Source organism: Artibeus jamaicensis, unplaced genomic scaffold (genome assembly GCF_021234435.1).
Source record: "Artibeus jamaicensis isolate MK-2021 breed Jamaican fruit bat unplaced genomic scaffold, CSHL_Jam_final scaffold_537, whole genome shotgun sequence".
NCBI classification, from domain to species: Eukaryota; Metazoa; Chordata; class Mammalia; order Chiroptera; family Phyllostomidae; genus Artibeus; species Artibeus jamaicensis.
In genome coordinates, this window is record NW_026522047.1 from 7,669,533 (window position 1) to 7,697,329 (window position 27,797).

Here is a 27,797-nt window from a genome sequence, read left to right on the forward strand (position 1 = left end):
CTTTTCTGTGTTCTGAAATGCACAAAACCTAGAGTTAATTATTCTGATTTCTTGCATGCATGATTAATCCTTGGTATCTTCAAAACAAATGAGAAGTTTAAGCATCTGCTATATAAAACGCAACAAATTTCTGGGATGGCAGCACCCCGACCCTTTCCAGGCTGTCTTCAAGTAGGATACCACTGAGGCCTTTTGTCTGCCCATGGGAAAGTGTGTAGACAGTTCTCCGCGAGCAGGTTTCTGTCTGTGGACAGCCCAGTATTGACACTGTATTCAGCAGAGGCTTTTTCTTCTCCCTGAATAGAATGGAAGCTGCTGCAGATGCGTGCTGCTAACAAGTGCTGGAAAATGCAGCCAATTAAGCTGGTTAGGAATGGTGGGGGCCAGCCAGGCCTTTCACCGCCAGGCTCTGGGGGCCAGTTGCTGCAGGCAGTGGGAATAGAGGTTTTCTCAAAGGACCTTTTTTACTGGTCATTTTATTTTACAATAAAGTGTCATAGGGTCATTTTGTTTTCACGGGAGTTACATATTTCAGAAAAGCTTTGTTTTCTTTGAGTTACATGATTTGGAAACTTAACCAAAAAACGAAAAAGTATCAAAGGAAATACGGTTATTTGATTCAAGTGCTGTTTGTTATTTGGCCAAATGCAATAAGTTTATTGACTAGCCAAGTTTTAAATGCATTATGAAGACATAACAGGAGATCTCAACTGATACTGGACTTAATTTCTAGAGGTAAAGCATTTAACTGTTTTTACACTAGAAACACTGTGAAGAAATTTGAGTTGTTAGGCAGAATGTATTTGGCCAACATATTCCATAGCAATTTGCATATATCGAATGTGCTATTACTAAGTATAAAAAACAGATGTGTACAGTTTATTTATATTTTTCCTAGTGTAAAAGTTGCCAAGATGTACACACCATGTCATATAATTATTTCTTGTAAAAAGAGGCCAGAACAAGATATAGAACACTCAGAGAGATCAAAAACCAGGGAAAAGATCTGGTAATGTTTTAGGAGACTGGGCTTCTATAGTGTCTATATTCATATTTATGTATATTGCCATTTAACTGTATTAGTGGAAGGTACTCTGAATTCTCCAAGGTTTCTATCTGGAAGTTTTGTTTTGCCTTCTTTTTATTTGCCTTGTAAGGAAAATGGCATGTTGCTTTAAGTAACAGCAAATAAGCGAGGTCCAGAATGATTCATCCCTTTGTGTAAAAGCTTGGGCACATTGCACATCCTGATTTTGAAATCTGTCATTTGGTTAAAACTGCATGTTTCCTGAGAACGTGCTTTTCTTGAAAGCAGAAAAGTAGTTAGCATTTTGTGATTATCTTATAGATGTAGTATTTTTCCATAATTTGGAATGTGCTATCTTTCAAAGATTTCTTTCAGATTAATTGTAGTGAACAAACTCTTTCAAATTCAAGACAAGTACAATTTTATAACATCATATGCTTCTTTCTCCCTATCTGCGCTATTCTAATGTACTTCCATGTTCTCACTTTTTAAGTTCAGTGTTGTCTTGGATTTAAATAAAGATTTAATAAATAATAATGAATTCACAAAAAAATGGCAAAAATTATCTTTTTCAAGTCAGTGTGAAAGTAATTAAATTTAGATATTCCTAAAAATTACATGTGGTATCTATGTGAATATTGACTACAGAAGGTAAAAATATTTGTATAATGAAATATAATAAAAAGTATTAGAATTTGTCATAGAGGAGATTAAAGTTTAGAACATTGTTTGAAATCAGTTGAAATTATTCCAATTAATTAGTGTCCCACTCAGTATATATTTTAGTATTGTGACCAGCTCTGATATTCTCTAACTTATTTTCAAATGTAATATTTTAAATGCTAATTAATGTGTTAAAATTCCAGGCATATTTGCCTTCTTATGTTTGAATAAAACTCCCACTGAAGCTGAAAGGATTCTTTCTGTTGTTGCTGTTCTTTTCTTAATATAAAATCTGAACTTTCCATGACAAAAAAAAATAATGATGGGGATATTTGGGGAGTGTGGTCATGTTTGTTTGTTTTCATTTGACAGCAGGAAATTCTTTACCATTACCCGGTATCCGACGCATCTCAGAAACTGAAAAGTGTGAGAGGGATATTTCTTACACTGTGTGACATGCTGGAAAGTGTAACTGGAACACCAGTTACTAGGTAATGACTGACTTTTATTTAGCATCAGTTCTTTTTCTTTCAAGTTCTTTGCCTTGATTCTGACAAAATACTATAGAAGTATCCATTATCCAGAAATGCTTATTACATATTATACACATATGCAGGTAAAGCTACATTGCATGCTTGTGTATACAAGCATGCAGTGTGGATTTATCTGCAGATACTTTGTTTTTCAACAGTATCTGCAGATACGAAGTCATTTCAACCAGTCGTGTGTTTGAAGTGTAGGTTCGCAACACCACTGTAGAGCTGGGTGTTTTGGTGCATTTTCAGTCACAAAGCCGGGCCAGTGACCTGTACTTTAGAATCTGTTTTGTGTACATGATAGATATATCTTAAGCTTGGCATTATGATGAACCTAGGCTTTTTCATGTTTTTATCTTGATTGTTAACTTTCTGGGTGAGTAATCCCTTTGTGGTTGGTAAAAGTGACTAAATGCTTATTCTGTATTTTTCTATCATAGTTCTTACAACAATAATAAGAAAAAAACAGAATATCCTTTAAGAGGCATATTCAGAATGTAATATCATCTGGGCAAGTTTTTTCAGTGATGGATAAGCAAGACTGAGGTCGAATCGTTTTTGGAAAACTAAAATGCATCATGTCATCAGTTATATAGAAAAATATCCCATTCCACGGGGACTTACGCAGCCCTAACCTTGAAGTGCCACAGTTAACTGACAGGAAGAGGAAGCTCAAAGCTCTTAAGTGTTGTTTAGGGGCTGGTTTCTCTTTTCATAAAATAAATAAATTTATGAAATATAAAATATTTTCTTCCTTAATAATTCAGCAGTTTTTGACTTTACAAAAAAAGTTTGTCTCAAAGTTTAAGAGCCCTCTAGTGCTAATAAAACATCAGATCTTCTATGCTTCAACTTTTCTTTTTTCATTTTTCTGACACCTCTTTGGTTTTGCAAGAAGTAGGATCTGCAAAACAACAGGAAGAAAAATTTTCTTGTTTTTCTAAGCACAAGTCATGTTTAGCTGTAAGACTTCTAATATAGTGTCTATACAGAAAAACTAATTTTCAAGACACTAGGAACTGAGGTTCCATTTGGCGTATACATTTTGTATACATTCGCATTCATAAACTCATGCTGCAGGCACCCTTTTTTCAAACAGCCTTGTTGAGATCTGGTTCATAGACACACAGTTCAGTGGTTTTGTATATTCTCAAATACGCGCAAGCATCCAGAACCAATTTTAGAACATTTGGATCACCTCAGACAGAAACCCTGAACCTTTGGCTGTCGGCCCACAGACCCCTCCCCAAGCCCCAGACCACCACTCGTCTGCGTTCTGTGTCTGTGGATTTCCCTTTTCTGGACATTGTGTGCGAATGGAATCATAATATATGGCTATTTGTCATTTCTCTCACTTAGCATAATGTTTTCAAGGTGCAGGGATCCTAACGATTTTTTTTCTATCATAGGTCTACTTTTTTTTTTAGTTTTTATGAGTTTTAAGAAATATTTTGGAATATATTTTTGTTGTCATACAATTCTTTGGCAGCTAGGGATATGAAAAGAAATATGCTTACTGATCATACGTTTCTTGAATCATACCATATGCAATCTTTCCTGAACGACTATTTATAATTCTATAACATTTAAAGATGTTCTAAATTTATTTTGACTCTATTTTTTTCTTAGCTCATCCCTTCTTTTAAACGGGAAACAAATTAATGTGGCTTATTGGAAAGAAGCTGACAAGTTGTTGTTAATTGGCCTGCCTGCTGAAGAGTAAGTTGAGATTTTTATTTACCTTAAAAATCACTTCTCAAACAGGGCTTACAAAGTCTGTTTCATTAAAATTACGGCATTTTCGACGTTTTTCACAAACTCCTTAAACAGCTGTACCATCTGAAGGTCTGTTGCGCTGGTGTGATAGCTGGAGTGTTGCTGTGTTAAGAACCTCGCAGACGGGGCTGGGAGGGCCCCCTGGTGAAGGCAAGGTGGGAGCTGTCAATCACTCTTCTCGGCCATGTGGCCAGTAGAGGTCACTGAGAGACGAGCTTGTCCTCTGGCCGACTTTGGAGGATATACCATGATTAGGATTTTGCCTGTCTACAGTTTTGTACCGTTGAGACTTTGAATCGCAGTCAGCAAAAAGGTGTTTTGCCCTGGTCTTGAGCACCTTTGGCAAAATAAGGAATATTTAAACCTAAAGTGACTTCTCTAATAGTACATCTTATAATATTATCCTGGTCTCCCTCTTAACTTGTTTGGGAGAATTTTTTAAATATATCTTTTTCATTTTGATACTTTGAGGTCAGAGCAGGGTTAATATCAATAATGATTTGACCACGAACCTAGGGACTGTGTTAGATATTTTACATTTGTAAACCAGTGTCCTTTACTGTTCAAAATCAGCTCCAATGGACTTGATGATTGCTGGCCTCATTCTATAAATGAGGAAAGTAAAACAAAGAGAAAGTTAAATAACTTGCCGAAAGTCACCTAATCAGCAAGAAGCAGCGTTGGAACTTGAACGAGTGTCTGTCTGAATTCTTAGCACTGGATCACTTCCCCAATGTCTTAGCACATGAGAAGCAGGGGGAAGAGGTAGAATCTGGAGAACAGCCCCAAAGAGGTGAATTTAACTCCCGGCAGACCGGTCTGTGTCCCTGTTCAATGATTTATAAAGCTTGTGATTTAGACACTTGCCCACTTTAAGAAGCAATTGGGCAATTTCTGGGAAACTATTATATGGACTTTAGTTTTCCCTCTTGGTCCACAGAACCGTCATATGTTGTCTAACAATTAGGAATCAAATGTAAAATGAATAGGGTAGCATGTAACTGACCCAGCTTCAGAGAACACCATTTTGGACAAATTTTCCAGTCAATCTGAAGACAAATATGACTATATTCTAGTTACTAATGACTGTTAACCACATTTCTTTCATAATATAACAGTGTATTAGTTATTTATTCCTGCATAGCAAATTAACCCAAAGCTTAGGGACTTAAAACAGGAAACATTTATTATCTTACAGGTATTTTTGTGGGTAGGGAGTCCCTGAGCAACTTAGCTGGGTGGTCCTGGCTTGGGCTCCCTTTCTGCAGCTGCCATCAAGTTGGGAGCCGGAACACAGTCTAAAGGTGGCTTATGCTCAGGGCACCGTCAGGAGGCCTCGGCTCCAGGCCACGTGGATGTCTCCGTGCAGCCGCTTGAGCTTCTGCACAACGTGCCAACGGGCTTACCCCAAAGCAAGATCAAAAATAGAGACCGTGGGTGGGGGGAGCCCCAAGGCCTTTTATGACTTAGTTTTAGAACAGATACCCTATCATTTCCACTGTCTACTATTAGCTAAAGTTTCTAAGCCCTGCCCTCACTTGAGGGGAAGGAATTAACGCTGTCTCTTGTGGGGGAAGCACATCAATTTGTGGACGTGTTTTAACAGCACAAACTGGAACTCCAAAGTAGGCTACAGTGGAACACATCAAAGGGATGTGTTTTGAAGGTGACTACAGTCTTCACCCAAGATGTGATCAGTCCTAAGTGTGGGTTCAAACTTCTTCACATGAAGGGATAATGGTGCTGGGGCAAACCCTAGGTGGTGGCTGTCTTTGAACAGCTGACGCGTGCTTTTCTGTCTGAAAGGGAGCTATCGTCATCCCTTGCCATCCCCAGGGGATTGGTTCTGGGACCTGACATGGGATACCAAAATCCACGGGCATCCAAGTCCCTCACATGGAATAGCATAGGACCCTTCTAGGAGACTGCCCAAAGCCCGCGGGCTGGGTTAGGAAAAGCTAGGTTTAGCTGGTGTGGGTTTACAAGGATTGTGGAACATCCATAATACGGCACTTTAGGACGCAGTGGCAGCGGGAAGTGCTTGTCCTTAGACTCCTGGAGAAGCCCACAGGCAGAAGAAAAATGAAATGCAAGGGCAGATAAAGGTACCATAGGCAGGTGGAGAGGGAGAGGAAGGCCCAGCTAAGGAACTGAGCAGGGGCTACAAACTTGACTACTTCTTTTAGATATATATCATGTGATTATATTAAAAGTAAACAAATGTGTTTATGCCTTTTTTAGAGTTCCTCTTCCTCAGCTAAGGAATATGATAGAAGATGCTGCCCAAACCTTAAAATTTATGTATGGTTCTTTAGATAGGTAAGTATGTCTTTGAACTCAACCTCAAGTTTTAAGTACATGATTCTAGACCGGTTTTGCACTTAACTGCTATTCCTTGCTTGGCAAGTTAGTCGTTTGAGTTGCTCACGCATCCCCCACCTTTCTTATTTTACAGCTCTGTGCAGTTTTTCACTTAATCCCATGCTTTTTCTTTTTTGGTCTTGTATGTTACTTGTTACTTTAGTGAAATAAAGATGTAACCTCAATTATATTCTGACTTGATATATTTCTGTAGGGGCAAATATAAGAGCATTTTCATAACAGGAGATTTTAAATATTTTTGTGTGTGTGTTTTTCTCTGATTGTAACACTATTGTCAAATTCACTATTCTAAAATCTGATACTTCCTTTTAAAAAAATGTAAGTGAAAAAGTATGCACTGTTAAAACAAAGAAATGACACAATACAGAAGGTACTGACCAGTTTCCTGTGTATCCTTCTATATGTTTTCTATGTATATGAATATGCATACTCTCTTTTTTACACATGGGTTCATACAGTACCTATTTTTCTGTCTCTTGACCTTTTAACCTTACAACATAATATCATGCATCTTTCTTTATCTAAAGAAGGATTTTTGAGGAAACTGTTCAATATTTGGTCACATAAAACTATGGATGGAAAATAAATTTTTCTCTGTCTGGGATGTTTGTAAGTCCCAGTATTTCAGAGAGCTAAAGTGATACCTGTGCTTTCAGAGCCTTAAACATGTATCAACATATGAATCCAAGGACAGTGTATGCATTTCTCCAAACCACAGCGGCATCAGCTCTCTGTTATCTCTGTGGATCTCTGCTGTCACTGTTCTCAACGCATCCGCCAGGAATGTCTGTGACTGTGCCATCTGGGAGAGTGCTCTGGTTTGCAGTGTCCTCTCTCAGGAGCTGTTCAGCAGGCACTTCCTCTAAAAACCAATTATTTACTCATTAGCATTTTCCAAACGTGTGAGCCACGAAAGACCAGGCAGCCACAAACAGGGCTTTCACCTTTTACTAGTAAGGAAATTTTTAGCCAATTAAGTGTTAGGATGTGGTTATAAACTACCTCCTAAAGTTTATACTAGGTAAGCAAACCTTACTCTGTTTTGCCCTGACTGGAGCTTTGTGTTTTCATAAAACGAGATAATCAAAGAATACATTCCTGCAATGACTTCTGTTCGGAAGATAATCCGTTGGAGTTGTTATGCAAATTTTGGTGGAGGAGGTTGGAGGCAGAGCTTCCATTGATTTGGAAGTATCTCCAAGTTGGCAGCATTTTAACTAGCTTCTTGTTCAAGTGAGAATTTGAAAGGCAAAACCAAGCAATAAATATGAAGATACATTGAGTTCTTAAAACCAAAAAGTACTATGGATCCAATATGTTGTTAAGAGTCACTTTGCAATAATCTTTTAATAACAAGGATTTTTTAATGGAAGATATGAAAGGCCCATTGAGCCACAGAAAACTGATTATACATGAACAAAGATTACTGTTGTGGCCAAAGTAAGGATAAGTTTCCCTCACCATTCTCAGCCAGTCCACCGGCAAGTCCGCATCAGCCCTTCATCCATGTCTCTCCGTCTTCACTGTTACCCCGTCTGGCCGTAGCCATCTCTCACTGCTCCAGTAACTCCCAGCTGGTTTCCTTGCCTGCATTCTTGCCACTTTAACTAATTTATTTTTTGTAAGTCTGATTTTTTATTGAATTTATTGGGGTGACATGGGTGACTTTTATAGATTTCAGGTATATGACTCTATAACACATCATCTGTACATTGTATTGTGTGTTCACCACCCCAACTCAAGTCCACTTTAATTAATTTCCAGACGCAGTTTGAGTGGTCTTTCTACATTATCTGGCTCCTGTCCACCTTTCTCATTTCAGATCTCAAACCCCACCCACCGTTCTGCAGGTGTCTGGCCACCCTTGTTCCCCCTTTGGCTTTTGCGCTCTTTCCTCTCCTTGGACCCCCTTACATTAGGATCTCATTCTAATGTCAAGGTCAGGGAAAGAGTCCTCCCCAGGGACTCTTCCCCCACCATTTGCTCTAAAATAGTCAACCGGTTACATCACACATTCACATGGTCCTGTTCTCTGTAGAGTCCTTTGTCAGAGTTCCTGTTCTTACTGTTTGTTCACTTGTCTTTCTCTACGAGAACGTGGGCTCCACAGGAGCAGAGGCCTTGTCTTTTGTCTTGGTATTTTCATTGCTGTACCTCCAGCAATGAGAATAGTGCCTGGAGCACAGTAGGCGCTCAAGCAATTTGTTGAATGAATCGATGACTAGAATTCTGACATATGCCAGTTATTGTGTTACTGTTCCAATGCGTGGTTGCGGGCGATGCTCTATTACTTTTCCATGGCTAAAACCAAGGTTGTCTCTCCCCCTCTTCAGAGTTTTCCAATAGTTATGCCTTCGTTAGTAAAGAGGGGAGGAAATAACTTAGGCTAATTAATGTGCTTACTAAGTAAGAAGCCTACTATGTACTTATAGTAATTATATACCAGATACTTTAAGTGTGAATGTGAAATTCAGAGAAAGCTTAGATAGTTTTCCTGTGATAGCCACCTTTTAAGTGCAATGATAAGATTCAAAGCTAGATCTGTCCTATTACAAAGCTCAAAATCTCTTGATTTTTCTATATTGCCTGCAAGATATTGAGAGTTGTAAATGGTTGATAATCAGAGGTAAAAACAGCTTACATTTTTTGCAAAAAGGGTATCTCAGCCCTTTCTGTTGTAGTTACATTATTTATATTTGCCCCGTGATGCTTCCATAGTACCATCTACTCATGCATTTGAGATTACATTTTAGGGTAAAAACTGTGACAGGGTGGATTTCTTAACACACTCCATCAGTAACACCATGGCAATAATCCTTAGGGATATGGCGAGAAAGACCCAGTCCCCTTAGCAGTGTTCAAAAGATGGCCACCATTGCCATGTGCCGTTCTAACGCAGAGCTCTTGGTCCTTCAGTGCCTTCGGCCAGGTTGAGAACGTCCCTCGAGTGGACCACTTTTTCGAACTGTTCTTTCAAAGAGCACTGCTGCCTGCCAGGCCACACGGCAGGGCCAGTCCCGAGGCGCAGCAGTACGAGGCCTCCAGTGCAGTTCTGTTGGATGGTCTGCCCGGAGTGCGGTGGCTCCCACTTCCGCAGGAAATCAAGGTAATCGAAGGCGTCACAAAATAAGAATCAGAACCAGCCGTCTTTTCCCTCTCTGTCTTCTCCCTTTTTCTTTTTCCCTTAACTTTTTGTTCTTTTCAAGATGGTGGGTAAGCGTTAGAAAGGCGTTAGATGGTGAAATAGGGGGTCCAGTGAGTAAACTTAGACAAATTTTCTTTCTACATAGAAGTGAGCTCTTTCATCTTATTACAATATTTAAGCTTTGTCCAAACTCGGGATACTTTTCAGAAATCATAAATGTAGGGTATATCTTACTTATGAATTTTGTGACTTTGATTTTGTAATGCAGGGCTATGTTGGGGTTTGTTTCTCATAGATTAAAGCTAGATGAAATGATTGGCTAACAAACAATATTCTTAGCTGAAGTACAGATCTCCATAATGATAGCAAAATCTTCTTTTTTCTGTAACTACAGGTACTTACTGTTTGGGGGAGCAGTGTCTTTAGACTTTTGACACATTAAAATTAAATGTTATCTTCCCCCTAAGAAAATTGAGCACATTTTAAAACATAGCCTGTTTTAGCTTTATAAATTCCATGTGAAGGCTTCCTCTTATATTCAGGTTTCTTTTTTATTGTTCTTTTTTCTTAATTTAGCTTGCATTTGATTAAAAGAACTATATGCTTTTACTTATCTCAATGGGAAAGAAGATTAGACTGAGAAATCACTCTGCGGATTCTGGTGTGTATTTTTTAATTTGTTGCCCCAAACCATACCAGTTGCGTATCTCACCAAAGCTTTTATTGCTTTGACCCTTGTCAAGTCTAACACTACTGTCTGGAGATCAGTCGTCTTGTGCCAGGTTCTCAGACCTGTGCTGTGTGCTTTGGGAAATCCCGAGAAGTCTCCCCAGGATGCTTGCAAGTCAGGTGGGCAGGTGAAGTTCATACACAGAAGACACTGAGGATATAGCTGAGATTTTTTTCTGTATTTTGTGGTCTGGTTAAGAAAATTAGGAACAAAATTTCTGGAAAGAGAGATACCTTCTATAAAGTGACCTAAAGGTGTCTGGTAAATGTAAGGTTTTAAAAACTAATAACTCTTAAAGTTTTTGTTTTTGTTTTACCAGCAAACTCAAAGAACTTGCACACTTTTCTTTTCTTTGAAATTGCTTACTGTGTTAAAAATAATAGAGTTTAGTGACTCTGTATCTTCCAATGAAAAGTATTAAGGAATTGTATGTGTTAAAAAAATCAAGTTAAGCCCTGGCTGGTGTGGCCCAGTTGGTGGAGTCTCCTCCTGTAAACCTAAAGGGTGAGTGTTTGATTCCCAGTCGGGGCACAGGCCCAGGTTGCAGGTTCAGCCGCTGGTCAGGACACATATGAGAGGCGACCCGCCCATCTTTCTTTTGCTCATGTCAATATTTCTCTCCCTCTTCCTCTCCCTCCCTTCCCCTCTCTCTAAAATCAATGTCCTTGAGTGAGGGTTTTTTTTAAAATTTAGTTGAAAACATACATATATGAAGTTACTTGTGCCTGATAAATTTGAGGTAGAAAGTCATTTTAACTTGGAATAAAACTTGCTCTGAGTTTAGTATACAATGAGGTCTTCAGTTTTTTTCCCCAGGTGTTTGAGAATTTCTTTATTTTGTTTGTCAGATGTTCTCTTTTTCAAAATTCGTTTTTCCTAAGTTACACTGGAATAATTAAGAGAAAAGATACTCTACCTTTTGTCTTAAGGAACATGAGGAAACAATGATAGCAACCTTGTACATTAGCCTATGGAGGCCTGTAGCAGGGACAGCAATTCATTAAACAGTAACGTTTCTGAAATCAAAATCTCAAGTGGAAAACTGTAGCTGCCAAAAGGAGAGTGTGAAGTATTTGTTGGAGGCAGAAAAATGTAGATCACAGAGGAGTAATAAGCCATACTGCGGGAAGTGCATTGAAAGGCTTGACCAATGTGTCTGAAGCATCGTCATTTCAGACACACACAGTGTGTGGAGCAGCCCTGCAGAGAGGGCCTTGGATTTTAGAAAAGATAAAAATTTTTAAAAAGGTCTCTTTTTGCAAATAGCATATGTGCTACAAACTGTAATTACCATTTTTAATTGATGTATATGCATTACAGATTAAACTGCTGATCATATTCACTATTTTTAAATTGTGAATGCTTTAGGAAAAAGTGAATAAAGGAGTTCGGGCAATTTCTATAGAAACAAGAGCTAAATCCTGAGTAAAAGATTTTTCTAATCACTCTGTAGGGTGGTTAAGCTGTGCCAGATTCCAGGGGGCACTTGCCTTCATGTTTCAATCCATGAATAAAGATTAATAGTCCTTTTAAACAAAACGTAGGCGAGAGACAGGGAAGAACACTGATATTTTCCAAGAATCTATCTATTAAGAAATATAGAAGAAATAAGAAAGCAAAAACTCAAAATAGATAGGCTACATTACAATTTTTTTCCTTTAACAATTTTAATACGTTAAAATTTTTCTCACTTAAAACTACAAACAATTTGTTGATTTCATAAATTGTTTTATATTGAATGCAGAGTGAAGCTCATTTTGCAATTGTGATTTAATAAAAAAATGCCTATATATTAAATTAATTTTTTTGCATTGGAAAGTTTAAAAACAAGATGTTCTGTTTGGGACAGTTGTTAAATAATACAAAGAAGAAAGGCATTTATTCAACTCTTCAAGTAATTATTAAACACTTTTATATGGCCATCATTAAAAAGTAATTATGAGTTGAATGATTGTATTACTCTTTTATTCCTCGTAGGTGGAATTAGACACAGCATTGAGTGACTTGGAAGCTGCAGATTTTGCAGAACTGGTAAGAGAAGCAGTGAATTTTAGGAAAGACTCAGTGTTGATTTGTCATTTGCAAATTAGTCATTATTCTAAATATTTTATAAGTGGGAATGTAATAATCTTGAAATGCAAAATACTAGGTCTCTATCTTGATGAGGACAAAATCTATTTTGTTTGCCTTAAGATGTTCTACTCAGTTAAGAATAATTGTTATATAATGTATATGTAATGATTAATTACATTAGTATCATTAAGAACTGGGCTTTGTGAGACAGGACATACATGTAATGTTGATTTAATCAATGAAAAACCCTGTAGATCTGAATTTAAATGAAAAGTATATGATTTGTTTTGTTTTGTTAAATGTATAATCTTTATCAAATATATTTTCCCATTACCATTTAGTTTTCTTATGTCCCCTTCCCCCCAGTAATCACCACACTGTTGTCCATGTCTGTGAGTCCTTTTTCCTTTTTGCTTGATCCCTCCAGCCTTTAACTTCCCCCCGCCACTAGCCGTCATCTGTTCTCCGTCTGTGAGTCTGTCTCTCTTTTGCTTGTTAGTTCAGTTTGTTCATTAGATGTGTTCAGTTTGTTCCACATATGAGTGAAATCGTATGGTATTTGTTTTGCTTTGACTGGCTTTTTTCACTTAGCATAATGTTCTCTAGGTCCATCCATATGTTGCAAAGGGTAAAATTTTCTTCTTTTATGGCCAAGTAGAATTCCTTTGTGTAAATGTCCCATAGTTGTTTTACCCACTCATCTGTTTTTTTTTTTTTTAAGATTTTATTTATTTTTCTTTAGAGGGGAAGGGAAGGAGAGAGGGAGAGAAATATCAATGTATGGTTGCCTCTCATGTGTCCCCTGCTGAAAACTGGCCTGCAACCCAGGCATGTGCCCTGACTGGGAATTAAACCACGATCCTCTGGTTCGCAGGCCCTTGCTCAATCCACTGAGCTGCACCAGCCAGGGCTATGCACTCATCTGTTGATGGACACTTGGGCTGCTTCCATATCTTGACGATTGTCAATAACTCTGCAATGAACATAGATGTGCTTATGTTCTTTTGAATTAGTGTTTTAGGTTCCTTTGGATATATTCCCAGAAGTGGGACCACTGGGTCAAAAGGCAGATCCAACTTTTTGAGGTGTCTCCAAACTGCTTTCCACAGTGGCTGCACCAGTCTGCACTCCCACCAACAGTGCAAAGGGTTCCCTTTACTCCACATCCTCGCCAGTTTTTAATACTTAAAAAAACGTATTTCCTAGCTCTGCCCAATGAAAAAGCCCAGACATTGTGGCCATCCCAGCACTCATGACTCATGAGCACCACTAGCACCCAGGCTGTCGTGCATCAGTAATATTTCTTGCCAAGAGGAGCCGAGACTCCAGAAAATGTAAATACTGATGGGAACTAGTATAAAGGACACATGGACACCAACTAAGGGGGGATGGAAATGGGAGGGAGGTGGGGAGCACTAGGGGTGGGCTGGGATGGGGGTAAAAGACAGAAAACTGTACTTGAACAACAATTAAATTTTTTAAAAATGTAAATACTGGTAACTGGATATTAGGTGAGAGTAACCCTTTAGGTGCGGTGATGCTATTAGGGTTATATATGTATTTTAAGTCTTTCTGCTTTAGAGACACCCTCTGAAGTATTTACAAGTGAGATGACATAACATCTGGGGTTGATTTGGAAAGAATTCAACAGGAAGCAAGAAGAAGGAGGGAGGGATATAGATGCAACAGAATTAGCTGTGTACTGGTCACAATTGAAGGTGGCGAGAGGTACATAGGAGCTACTTACACTATTCTAGTTTTATGTGTGCTAAAATTTTAGTAATGAAAGTTTAAAAAAGCACATCAGAAGTTAGGGAGTCAAAGCAATGGGGGTGGATCATCCTTAAGAAGAAATACTGTAAAAGTGGGGAAAGGATGTTAATTTGAAGGGTGACTTAGTCTTAACTAAGATCCCGAGCAAAAGGAAGGGTATTTTGTGAAGATAATGGAAATTTAAGTATGTGAACTCTTTATACGTCATAAGTTTTTTTACTAATGGAGTTTGTTTAGATAGGTACTAATCATTAGGAGCAGTTTAGATATAAAGAATTAAAGTTTCTGGGTTTTAAGCACTTACATCCAATCGGTTTAATGAAAGTCTAGTCTCTGCCTTTATTGAGCATCATTTTGATGAGCAGTGGAACTGGCAGTATTTTCTGTGGTTAGAAAAGGACCTGTTGGGATTCCTTGGATACAATATCAAGTCGATTCATAAAAGAAAAAAATGGTAAACTGAGAATGTAAAATGGTACAGCTACTTTGGAAAACAGTTTGTCAGTTTCTTAATAACCTTTTTAAAGGTTATTTACCTGGTTTTTACCTCTTCTGCAGTGTCGTATAAATCAGATCACACAGGAGGTAGTTTGGGAGTCTGACTTCTTTCATTTAGTATAATGCATTTGAGATTCACTCACATCATTGAACGTATCAGTAGTTCGGTCTGAGTAGTATTCCACTGTGTGAATGTATCATCATGCTATCCATTCCCCAATTGGAGGATATTAAGATCATTTCCAGTTTTTAGTTTTCTTTAGGTTTTATTGTTTTCTTAATTACAAAATTAATGCATACATATTGGATAAAAATGCAAACCTGGTTATTAAAAGCAAATGTCCTCTCTCCTCATCCCTCTCCCCAGTTCCATGCCCAACTGTAACTGCTCTTACAGTTTGGAGCGTGTTCTTCCTGACCTTCTTCTGTACACATCCCCACATACAAGCCAACACCCAGGTACATGTACACACAAGCGTGTTGCCGGGGCTGCTGTTTCTAACGGAAAGTGCACCATAGTGGTGTTTTGTTCTGCAGCCTGCGTTCGTTGCTGAACAGTGTATCCTGAACTATTTCGTACCTGCTCATATAGATCAGCCTTAGTTTTCAACAAAGGTATGATATTCTCTGTTATGAACATACCTAATTTCGTTAACCATTCTCCATTGTTGAAACTCACTTTATCTTCAATTTTGCATATTACAAATAATTAATTATTATATAATTAAAGAGTATATATATATATATATATTTTTTTAAGTTTTGCATACTACTCAGTGGTCTCCAAATAGGTTGTGCCAATTTGTATTTTCAAAAAGAGTATGTGGTAATATTAGCTGTTCTAAATGATGTATAGTGTAGAAGCTTTTTGTCTTGATACATTCATTTAATGGTAATCCCTCTTAAACAGATCTTATGTTTATTCTTAGATGTCTCTAATCAATAGTTTCCTTTAAGAATCAAAAATAAGACTGCTCTCAAAGTACTTACTTTGTACATTATCTTTCACTCTAATGCCTTAGATTATTAATTTCTAATAAAGGTACTATGAAAAGTTTAGCAACTAAAGAATATAATTGCCATTTTAACTGTTGTTGCTTAACTGGGATTTTTAAATTCACTGTGTTTTTTCCCCCAGTCTGAGGATTACCACGACATGAGGCGGCTGTATACAATTTTAGGGTCTTCTCTGTTTTACAAGGTAAGTCGAAGCTTGAGTCTTTTATGAATGTCAGACTGCTATATGAACAGACCTAAATTTTCTCAGACTTTTACAACATGAGAAGTACATCTGTTCTTTTCTTATGGTACCCTAAAATTAACTTCTTCAAACTTATAGCTACATATTTACAAGTACAGTGACCATTCTGGTTTCATTGTGTTCTAAAGCATTTGAAAATTTGTAAAGGAGAAACTGTACTCAAAGAACTAAGTATGTGAGAGAGGAAAGAGTGCCTTCCAAATTTCCTGTTGCAGGGGTATGCTGGTTTCTTATCTTCAGACGTAGCCAGGCATCTTTTTAAGAAATCTTTTAACATTAAGGAGTCGACTTCCAAGTAAAGCTGGTTAAGCACCAAACGAATTTAAGTATTTTCACTTTTCAGTTCCTGACTCTCTACTTTCCATCCTCAGAATTCAGTTCTGTTCTGATTTTGCCAAACACTCAGGTTTGACACTACTCAGAGGTGATACTGCGTTGTGCTGCCACCTACCTGTTGTAGATGTGTGTTATCATAAATATTTGATCTCTAGTTGACCTCTCAGGGAAATAATTTTTGTTATGTCTTTATTCCATTTGGAACTGGAATATTTTAAGCCAACTGAAAAAGTACCTATAAAATCTGACAAATATCTTACAGGATTGTTGCTCCATGCCCCTGGTTGACTCCTGTTCTTTGTGGTTAAATTCAAGGGCTATTTGATATGCAGCCATTTACCTAAGGATGATCTTATTGATGTTGCTGTATACTGTCGCCACTACGGCCTACTGCCATTAGCAGCAAAACAAAGGATCGGTCAGCTGGTGATATGGAGAGAAGTGTTTCCTCGATGTCACCGCCAACCCTCCACAGACTCAGACCCTGAAGCCTTCCAGGAGCCTGAAGGGAGACATTTTTTGCTAATTGTTGGCTGGGTGAGTTCTCCTTGGTTTCTTTCTTGTTCTTTTTTTTTTTTTTTTTGGCCTTTTACTAGCTAAATACACAAATATTATGATTTAAAATTATGAGCTCGTCGGATTCCAGTATTCGAGAAATATTACATGCCCCTTATTTCTTTTCTTTAGCATCCATTTAAAACTCATGGAGAACCAGTAATGAAACCCAGGATGAGATTTTTAGCAGGTTCTTTAGTCTTTTGTTCCCATTTCTGTAGTGGTTTTATCCCCTGGTTTGTTTTGGGAAATAGAGGGAAACATACAAAAAAATACAGAATCAGAATAAGTAGGTGATTATAAATGAAAGGACTTCTAGTAATTGAGGCTCTTTGAAAGCTACGCTAGAAATTCCATGTGCCATAAGTGGTGACTGATAGCACATCAGGATAAGGCAGTGTGAGATTTGTTCTCCAGGGTGAGCAAGAAGGACTGAGAATCACTAAGAAGGAAATGGGAGGGAGGAGTTTTTCCTAATTTTCACATGGTTATGCCATATGCCCACATGTCTTCAGTGTTCATAAACTGATGCATGCATATTGCATATAAATGTCTTCATGTAGCTAAATGTATCCTAATAACTTTTTCTTCTTATAGAGGCATTTTGTGTTGTGTGTACTGTTAGAAGCTGGAGGCTGTGCCTCCAAAGCTGTTGGGAATCCTGGACCAGATTGCATATACGTGGATCAGGTCAAGACAACTCTTCACCAGCTGCAGGGAGTGGACTGCCGCATAAATGAACAGCTGGAATCTTCTCCAAGCCCCTGCTTGTCTTGTGCTGACTGGTTCCTTGCTGGGTCCCATGAAAAATTAGATGGTTTGACAGCCTCACCGATCCTCAGTAAGCTACAAGGTACTTCCAAAGTAGCAACCTCTCCCACGTGCAGAAGAACTCTTTTTGGTGACTGTTCCCTGAAGACGCGGAAGCCCAGTCCTTCCCGAAACAGTGGAGGATCTGACAACGGTTGCGAAGGTGGAGAAGCCGGTGGCCTGAGCCCCCACACGACACCAGATGCAGAGCGGAAGCAAAGAGAAGCTGATGGCTCAGAAGAAAGTGGGGCCTTGCTTAAGGTGCGTGTGCTGTCAAGTGTGTGCCTTCTGGGGGCCAGGCTGTCTTTCCAGTCCTTGTTTTATAATCACAATTATACAACCTAGGATTCTGTAACAATCTAGGATTTTTAGTGGCAGATCATTCTTCATTTGAACTGGTGGGGGTTTTAGCCACTGTTGGAAAACCAGTGATTCAGAACCAAAAAGAAGAAGAAATAGTGAGTGATATCCAGGACATCTGCTTTAACACTGCTTACAAGAAGGGGAACTCTTTAGTCCTGCCTTGCCTGTTCATCTCTTTCTTCTCTGTTCAGTGTTAACAGGGAACAGCCCAGGAGCAGGCATTTAGTGATCTGACTACATAGCCAATAAAAGGTTCAGCAGAAACAAAAACAGAATCAGTAACTTAAAATATGTGTGAGTGTCTTGTTCTATTTTTTTTTTAATCTGTACCTGTGAATATTGGGTCTCCATACTCAAGAGCTGAAAATGTGACTGTCAAGGGAAGAGAATGTTCATTTTTCGGACTGCTTATCTGTCATTTCCTATGTGTGTGTTTTTTCCCCATGAAAACACTGTACTATATCCAAATGATTATCAAAGTAATCACCCTGAGAAGCGATTCCTACCTATTTTAGTAATCTTTCATTTTTGAAACATTTTTGGAAGTTATCATTTGGGTGGATAGAGGTGACAAAGCATGAAGAAGGCGGAGTCTGAGGAGGGGCAGGAGTGACCTAGGAGATTCTGGGTGCCGTGGCATAGCCAGCCGTAAACTTGACCTCCCAGTTCCAAACAACAGAGCCTAAAGTGCATGTATTGAGGAAGTGCTCGCAGTGGTACTGTACTTAGTATCCCAGTCAGTGAGATGGGTAGGAAATAGAGTTTAAGACTATTTGGAAAGTATTAAGGAACCATGAACAACTCCTAAGAAAAATCGAATTAATCTCTAAACTTTAGCCGTCCAACAAATATCGAGCAAACACCTACTCTGTGCCCAGGGCTATGCGACACAAAGGAGATAAAATGGTGACTAAGGCACAGCCCCTGCCTTTGAGGGGTGCCTTCTGGAGAGGGAGACAAGTACATACATATGTAAATTACAACGGCACTTGGGAAAGGCTCCAGAGTGGCCCTGGTAGGGAGGGAGAACTCAAGTCTTCTTATGACACGGCCCCGGGGTCCCCGTGAGCAAAGATAGCTCAGGAGACACAAGTCAGCATTGAAAATGTTGAAGGTAACGTTGCAAAGTAGCAAAGAGTTCTCTTAGAAGGATATTTAGTTTTTACATTATTTTATATTCGACTCCATTCTTAGATATAAACTGACCTACTTAACTATATTTTTTAGGTCATTAAAAAGAAGTCTGCTCTTCTAAATCCGTTTCATTTGGGGAACTTGAAAAAGGACCTTTCAGAAAAAGAATTGGAAATATATAACACAATGAAGTAAGCAACTGCCTTGTAATATTCTTTTCTCCTTAAACTCTGCCTTCAAGGAAATTTTACAATGAGAAAGTACAAGTCCATAGCCTATAGAGATTTTATTCAACAATTGTAGTTACAGTGTTTCTTGCATATCAAACGTAATATCTATGCTATTTCTCTGATGTTCTTCATTACACATATAGGAAACATAAGAGATAAAAAACACACAAAGTAATAATTCAGATGTGAAAGCCGCCCTTTATCTCTCTCCCACAGGTAAGCTCCCCTTTGCGTGTCCAATTTTTAAAGTAGAGTTTACTGTTCTCAGAGGGGGTGCCGTGCTGAATGCCCAGATAAGGGCACCCCTCATCCCGTAGTGCTTGTTCCCTGTGCCCCGCAGGCACGATCAGGGCAGGATCCAGGCTCAGTGCAGAAATAGGCCTCTTCCTTGCCTCTGCACCCAGGGCCGAAAAAATAATCAACTGAAGGAATTTTTTACTATAGACGTTAGAATCAGAATGGGACAGCTTGTGCGTTTGAGTTGCCAATGGGAAATTGCTGTCGATGTATTTAAAGACTGCCAACCAGAAGTCAGTAGTGGAGAGAAGAAAGAGAGGTTCAGCGAAGCGAGTTTCAGAGTCAGCTGAGCTCTGTTGCTTCGCTATGGGACAGCCTGGTAAAAACAGGATGCTACTGTTTAATACCTGCAGGGTCAGTGTGAGAAGTGAGACCCAAGATATTTTAAAGCACCTGTCTTCTCACACAGAGGGCATTCAGCATATTATTATTTTGTTGTTCTTTGGCTCCGCTCACTAATGGTAGAAACAAGCAGTATGTATAAATTCTGCTGGCCTGAGACCTAACGAGGGGAAGAAAGGAGAGAGAAGAATGGAGAAATGAAAATAGTAAGAGAACACAGAAAAAGCAGACTGCAGTAATGAGAAATAGACTGCAACTAGTGATTGCCGTGGTATTTGAGAATGTTAAACAAGCTTCGCCCTTGGTAGTAGTTTTATTTTTCTTCAGGACTGTCAGTTTAACTATCATGGTATAAGGCTTTAATGCTGCTAACTTAAATGTGTTTAGTTTGGAAGATTTTTTCATATATGTGATCTACCTTTGACTGGTAGCATGTTCCTCACTTGTAGAGATCTGGGCCAGGTGTGGGCTGAGTTAGTCATTACCAACAACGGAAAAAGAGGAAGTTGGCCAGTTTGGATTGTTTTGCAAAGGGACGATTCAGTTACTTGTGAATGAATTGGTGTTTCTTTATCCTTGCATAATACACAATGCTTGCCTCCATTAAGGGAATCAATAATAACCCTAGTCTGTACTTCAGTGAAGGAGGAAGAGGGAATTCAATGTTTGGCTTTGTTTCCATTGCCTAATTCCCCTCCCGATATTATATTCTAGATTTTTTAAAAACTCATTAGGAGGCTTCCCAATTTAAAATGGAGCAATATTTCTAAGTTTACTTCAATATCTTTTTTCTTTTACTTTTTTTTTTCAAGGTTGACATCTGGTCCAGAGAACACACTTTTCCACTACGTTGCCTTAGAAACAGTGCAAGGGATCTTTATTACTCCTACCCACGAAGACGTGGCCTGGCTGGGCGGCTCTGTCCACCCCGAGCTAATAAAGAATTTCCATCAGTGCTGTCTCTCCATTCGTGCAGTTTTCCAGCAGACCTTGATGCAAGAGGTGGGCACTGCTCTAAATATAGCATTCTGCTGGTTTCATTTCCCGATCTCCAGATGTTCTCTCTAAAAGCCCTTTCTTTAACTAGTATGTCCAGTAATGACTGTTTTCATTAAATTTTTGTAAGTCACCCACTCTAACTGGATGGCATAAGGATTGTTATACTCACAGTCCGTAACTTCAAAGATCTGTTTTACGATGCTGAGTTCCATGTCTTAGATTACCATTTCAGGAAGTGGCAGGCCTGCGCTTTTGTAAGGCAAAGTAGCCTGTCCTAGCTTAGAATGTAAATTAGGCTCCGGAGTTTGATATCTGTGACTCAGCCATTGTGGTAACACTGATAATTCCTTAAGTATTCAACCAGCAGGGAAGGTAATTTGGAACATAATGGGATAAGGTCCAGCAGTAGACACAATACTGTTGCAAATGTTTTAGCCACTTGGTTGATTGGTTGCTTGCTTGCTTTTCCATCCAGAATGAAATTTCATTTAATATTGTGCCTTCTGGAAAGTAGTAATGTGTATTGATTAAAGATAAGTATTTCTAGAAAAAGATAAACTTATAGAAGTTTAGTTGTGATTCTTCACTCATCACAGACCCACCCCCCAAAAAAACTCTCTGAAGATGATTATAATGTATATAGCAACATGTGTATTCAGGATGTAAATTTGTGAAGAAATGGGGTTTAAAGGTGGAAGAACATTGGGCTAGGACTAGGAATCCCAGGCCGAGCCTCACCTTTTCCTGTTTCCTCAGCTATAAAGTGAGTAGACCCGGTTATATAATTTCTTGGGGTTCATTTAACAGTAAAATTCTGTATCTTATAGGATTTCTTCTTCAAGCTAACAGAAATTGGTATTCAGCAAAATGTTATGTTCAACCAGATATCCCTATGCATTTTGCATTCCTATGTTCCTCCTTTCCTATTTAACGCAACTGATAGAGTCTATAAGGGAACATCTCACTTGCTTGTTCAATAATAGTTAGTAATATAAATTAGCCTTCCCCATATAATATAAATATTGGGACACCCACTGTTCAGCAGACACTATTCTGGGTACTGGCAGTACAGCAGTGAACAAAACAAAGGCCCTTTCCTCATGAAGCCTATATTCTAATAGGGGCCACTAGGAATAGCCCCTATTAGCAAGTAGTGAACAAGTTAGCAAGTAGTGAAAGATGTCAGGTAGGATCAGTTTGAAAATGAATAACAAAACAAGGATGAGAGGTGTTACTATTCCGAGAGATCCCTCTAAGCATGTCAGGTAATATGTGAAGAGACAGCTGAGCGAAGTGAGAGAGGGAGCCCAGTGGGGAATCTGGCGGCAGAGCTTCCAGACAAGAGGGAACAGCAGGTGCAAAGCCACAGAAGTCAGAGTAGCCACAAGCACCAGAGCGGCAGCGTGGGCCCGAGAGTGGTGGGCGTTGAGATGGCCCAGGCCGCAGGGCGAATCATGTGTGGCCCGACAGGTGGGAGGTTCTCGGACTGGTGTGGGCAGATCAGGGACACAATGCTTGGTTCTGAACGGATCACTCCGGCTGCCGTGGGAGAACAGGCGCTGATGGGTGGCAGCGGTGGCCGCGGGACCAGTCAGGAGCTATGGAAAATCTTCAAGGCAAGGAACACAGTGGCTTCTGGACTCTGGATGCATTCCAGAGAGTGAGCCCAAAGGGTTTGTCCTTGGGTCAGATCAGGGTTTTGAGAGGAAAAAGAACTGAGGACCACTCCACCGTTTTGGCTGGAGCCTTACGAAAAGTCTTGATATTCCACAGAAGTCATCATTTTGCTAATGATTTAATCAATGGGAAACTTAGTATGCATCAGAGGAAGAGAATGTACTGCTTTAAGTTTAATATGTTTTAAGTTTTTATAATAATGATCTATTTAGTAATCTACTCATTCAGCTCCTACTATGTACCAAGCACTTTTAAAAAATACAAAGACTTTTGTATTTTGTATATCGTTTTGTATTTTGTATATTGTCTCTGCCCTGAAAAAGAATCTTATGTGCTGGGGAAGAAAGACCTATAAACTGCTAAGACAATACAATATAAACACTGATTTAGAGCTATGACCCAAATGTTCCCTGGGGAGTCAAGGGACGCTTGCTCCATCCAGTCTCTCTTAGGAGGTAGTATGTAAAGTAAGTATGAAGAAGAGGAGAAATTTGCCTGCGGTTAGGAGGAGAATGTCTTTGCAGGCTCTTAAGTATTAGGATCAGCCAGTTCAGACATATATGTGAAGACATTTTTAAGTAACACTGTTAATCCCAGCTCATATTAATAATGCCTATTCACCTACAGAAAAAGAAAGCACCAAATGTTGCAGATGGTTCAGATTCCACGGACTCGGTCTCTGCTCTGAACCCTGTGAAGGAGCACGGGGTGCTGTTCGAGTGCTCACCTGAACACTGGACGGACCAGAAGAAAGCGCCCCCGGTCGTGGCGTACTGGGTGGTCGGGTGAGTGGGGAAGGCATGTCGGGGAGTAAAGCGCTAGCAAAAGGAAAGAAAAGTAGTGGTAAGGGAGAGAAAGGCTTAAGATGTAGGCATGTAACTATTCATCTAACTATCATATTTTACTATATTTTAGAGTTTTACTTTATTTGCTAAGTCTGTCCTTTAAATTCTTCCCAAGTTTTCTTCTACTAAAGACAAAAAGTTAACTCAGTTACAAAATTATATTAGTAATAATCTAAAAAAACCCCATCATTTCACAATTTTACTGCTGTTTCCTTCCTTCTGGCCCTACTTCCTTCTTTCCTTCTCTCCTCCCTCCACTCTCTTTCCCCTCTGCCCCCACCAGCTGCAAGCCCCTGCTGGACCTGGCTCCTGCCCACCGCTGTTCCCACTGCCCGCCACCTTTCTCTCCCGTCCCATATACACAGCACCTGGGCACAGTCGAATCTCATTCCTGCTATTCGTTGTGTGTGGGATGTTCCGCCTCTTACCCTTTGCATGTGGCTCCTTGATCTTCACACCAGTGCTAAGAGGTCACCTCCTCAAAAAAAAGATCTGTACTCTCTTCCCTGCATTAAAAGAGCTGCTCAGGGATACTCTATTATATAACCTTTATTATTCATTTTCTTGCTTGTTTGTGGTCTCCCTGCTCCTCAGGCCAGAATATCAGCTTTATGAGGCCTGCCTTGAACGCCACTGGCGCCTAGCACATAGACTGATAAACATATAACATTTAGTAAATGGAGCTGTGCCTGGCAAACTGTGCTGGCAGGTGGGTGGTACGGCAGACAGAAAAGGAGTCACACTCATTGTATCTGACGGTTTTACATCTAGCAAAAGAAAAAAAGAAATAAAATAAATGGAAAGTGAACGTTTTTTTCCTTTGTTTTTTGAATTTCTAAAGTAAGTGTTTTTCTCTGCAGGAGACTCTTTCTTCACCCCAAAGTTCAAGAACTTTATATCTGTTTTCATGACTCGGTCACAGAAGTTGCCATTGAGATGGCCTTTAAGTTGTTCTTCGGGTTGACCTTGTAACTGTTTTCTTGCTGCACAGCGATGCTGCGTGGAGCCCCGGGCAGCCTCAGGATTGCAGAGATCCACACACAACGATAAGGGTTAGCTTCTTTTCACTGTTCACTATTGAACATGACATCGCTAAATATCAAGAGCATTTCCCATTGGATTTTATGCACTCGATCTTGTGTGGTATTGTGAGACTTTTGAAAAAAGATTCATGATCAAAGTATGAAGAAGGAATTGTTCATTTATTTCCATTTTGGTATATAACATTAATTTATTGACTACTTTGAAATAATATTGTGTTTTATATAAAATTAATATAGGAAATACTTGTCTTGGAAAAGTACTCAATTCATTGTGTATTTATCTTAAGACTCATATTGAATTATGAAGTCGGGGAGCGTGACTGGGCCCTGAAACTGCATAGTGCCATGACTGTGAGCAAGTCTTTGTACCTCTCTGAGCTCAGGGCATTGTGGGATCCAGGGTGGGAAGGCACTTTGTTTAAAAGTATTTATTAAATGTCTTAAATTCCTTGATATTTCCCCCCCCAAATGCCACGACCTAATTTAATATTGAGAATTATTAATAAATGCAGCTACTGATCACCTGAGATTTTCAAACAGACTGAAAGCTATCATAAAGGACTTTTTTTGTGTGTGCTTCATTTAATGAAATTTTAATCTGTTGAATAGCTTTTCTGGTGTCACAGAATCATATTGGCCCCTGCTAAATAACTGAAATAAAAAGACAGAGTAAACTACTGGTGTTAAGTAGGGGAAGTCATTTGTTGGACTATAGATGTATAATGTCCGTGCTGTAGAGACTGCAGTTTTTTAAAATGAAACCAAACATCATCTTGGTTTTAAGTAAACATTTCAAGTAAACTTAGCAGACTATTTCCCAAATATGGTCATAGCCACATCCGAAAGTAGATCAGTCTGGTTACTGGGTAATAAATGCCTGTCTACCACCACCTTATTCAAAAAGTGGACAAAGCGACGGTGCCTGTACCACAGAAGTGTATACTCTTTAGCAGGTACAGAAACATTCTGAAGTTGGATTTTGTTAGCATCCTGCAAATGGTCCCTTTCACCAAGATTATTAATGCAAAAGATTATATAACAACCATTTTTTAAAATATCAAGTACTGTCTTATTACCATGTTATGTAATATGCTGTATATATTGTATTTTTTGCCATATGAACAACTGTTGTTCATATGGCAAAACATACAATAATCAACAAGTAATAATAGAAGAATAAGCTGTGTTTTGTTACTCACAACTGTAAACCTGCTTTTGCCCCTCTCCCTGTATTTTTAGTCCTCCAAAATTCCCTTTTAGAGTCTCCTTCTTTTCCTCCCTCCTTCCCCTTTAACTGTCACTGGTCCATTTTTGTGGGGTTAGAGAACTGTACTTAGCAAGGGAGAGTTGTTTATTTGTGCCAAGGGACTGTTAATGATGATGCATACAGGTGAGATAGTACATTTCCAGTGCCTGCTTTTTTATATTTCTAATACAAATGGGAAATGCCTATGAAATCAATTTAGTAGGTTTGTCTGTTTTGAGCATTCTTGAAAATATTATGAATAATTGTTTGTTGTGTGTGTGAGTTCCCTCTAAACAGTGCCTGGCACATGTTATGTGCTAGAAAAGTGTTAGCTGCTGCTACCAGTATCACCCAATACCCACTGGTTGAAAACCAGTGTTTTCAGCTAAATCATCCCAGCTACTGTACACAAGATGTTGGAAAGAAGCTGAGGAAAAATATTCAGCATTAAACACTTTGAAAAACGAGGATTTATACTTTGGTAATTTTTAAAAATACTCTTAAATGTTATTAAAACTTTATACACTAAACTGTGTGAAGGAATTTAATTTGTATAGCTATATTTCTATATTCTATATAATTGAAGCTATTTTTATACTATATTGGTAGTTTTTAATAAAGATGGTTTGGAGATTTGTTTCTGGTTGTGTTGCCTCTTCATGCATGGGTCCAAAAAATGTTGACTGAATTTCTACTCTGTGCCAAGCACTGTTCTGGTTGCTGGGGATGCAGCAGTGGGGGGAAATACAAAAAAATGATAAAACAGCTAAAAGTCCCCACCCTCGTGGGGGTAAGGAGTACGAAGGCCATGAAACTCTGTACTTTTAATATCAACGTATAAGTCACCAGCACTGTTTTTTGTCCTATCAATTAGTCAATAAAATGAAATGCAGCAAGTTAAAGTAAACATTTTCAGTTCAGTCTATTGAAAAGAGCTGTTCTAAAGCATTTAAGGTAAAAAAAAAAGCTACATTTCTAAGTACTTTCAGTTCTGTTGTCTTCTATCATTGAATATATATCATAAATCAGCTTGAGGATATCATAAAGAGATACGTTGTAAACATCCTCAACTATAGAGTCAAATGCTGGGGTAGGGAAAAAGGAGGCAAAAAAAGAGGAAACTGCCCTAAGGAGTAGCTTGTCTGTCCACTGAGATACTTACATTCTGTTTAACCAGAGACATTGCCTTTGACCTCTCTTGGCACCTTGGAGTAAGATATAAGTGATCACCTCCTTAAGTTTCTCCCTATGTACTTGTTAACATTTCAAACTCCCTTTAAGGAGATTGCAACCTTTCATTTTTCAGATTTTTGCAAATAAAACACCAATCATTTATTTCTTGAATTTACAATGGATGTCATAAAGGATTTTGAGGTCGAGGCAATGAAAGACTTTAAATTTTTTAAGACTAGAAATAGTGAGTAATGCAATTGCTTCAGAAAGATTAGTCTGGTGACAACACGTAAAATGAGAGACTCTGGCTGAAAAACTAGCCTCTGCAGAAAGGAAAGTAGCATGAAACACCAGACCAGCGGGACGTGCCATCATATTTCATTTGTAATCAAAATAGTGACAAAATTCCTACTCTGGAATCCTTTTGGCCTACAGATTTGGTTTTCAACTAGCATGAAAAGTATTGTAACACACTTAATGAAGGAAAAATGAAAACCTAAGTTCAAAACTGTGAGTGACTCAGGTTTTCTGCAGGTCCTACAGAGAGTCTATGAGAAACCATTCAACAGGCTGCAAAGGGAATTGGGAAAAGGTTACAGAGGGATCGCTAGGATACGCGCATTTTTAAAAGGGAGGGAGAAGGACATGATATACTGAGTATTCTTGTCCAAAGAAGTCAAACCTGAGTCCGACCAGCCTCAGAGGTTTCACAGTGCAGTGGGCGAGAGGCCTGGGTGTCACCAAGACATCTGGGCCTCCGTGAGCTCAAAACTTTCCTTGGTATGTAATACTGAGACAGTCAGTGGCTGCCAGTTTCATTCTCAGCCTCTCATTCTCAGGGGAGTTTTCCAGCAGCTGCATGGGGTGTTGCAACTGCAGCTGC

The 27,797-nt window shown here is 39.0% G+C and overlaps 1 protein-coding gene across 3 annotated transcripts in view; it reads left to right on the forward strand.

Annotated features, from left to right (window-relative positions):
* Positions 1–26,308, forward strand: part of INTU (inturned planar cell polarity protein) — a 46,535-nt gene extending 20,227 nt beyond the window's left edge. For 2 of the 3 annotated variants that reach the window (XM_037129995.2, XM_053658065.1), the window contains 12 exons: positions 2,063–2,181; positions 3,856–3,945; positions 6,244–6,321; positions 9,301–9,490; positions 12,237–12,290; positions 15,742–15,804; positions 16,516–16,737; positions 17,353–17,826; positions 19,156–19,253; positions 20,744–20,933; positions 23,235–23,392; positions 24,313–26,308. In XM_037129995.2, coding sequence (XP_036985890.2) covers positions 2,063–2,181; positions 3,856–3,945; positions 6,244–6,321; positions 9,301–9,490; positions 12,237–12,290; positions 15,742–15,804; positions 16,516–16,737; positions 17,353–17,826; positions 19,156–19,253; positions 20,744–20,933; positions 23,235–23,392; positions 24,313–24,424 — 1,848 coding nt within the window. In that variant the 3' untranslated portion in view covers positions 24,425–26,308. The remainder of the gene's footprint in view (positions 1–2,062; positions 2,182–3,855; positions 3,946–6,243; positions 6,322–9,300; positions 9,491–12,236; positions 12,291–15,741; positions 15,805–16,515; positions 16,738–17,352; positions 17,827–19,155; positions 19,254–20,743; positions 20,934–23,234; positions 23,393–24,312) is intronic. The other variant, XM_053658064.1, reaches the window with a different exon arrangement.
* The last annotated feature ends 1,489 nt before the right edge of the window (positions 26,309–27,797 follow it).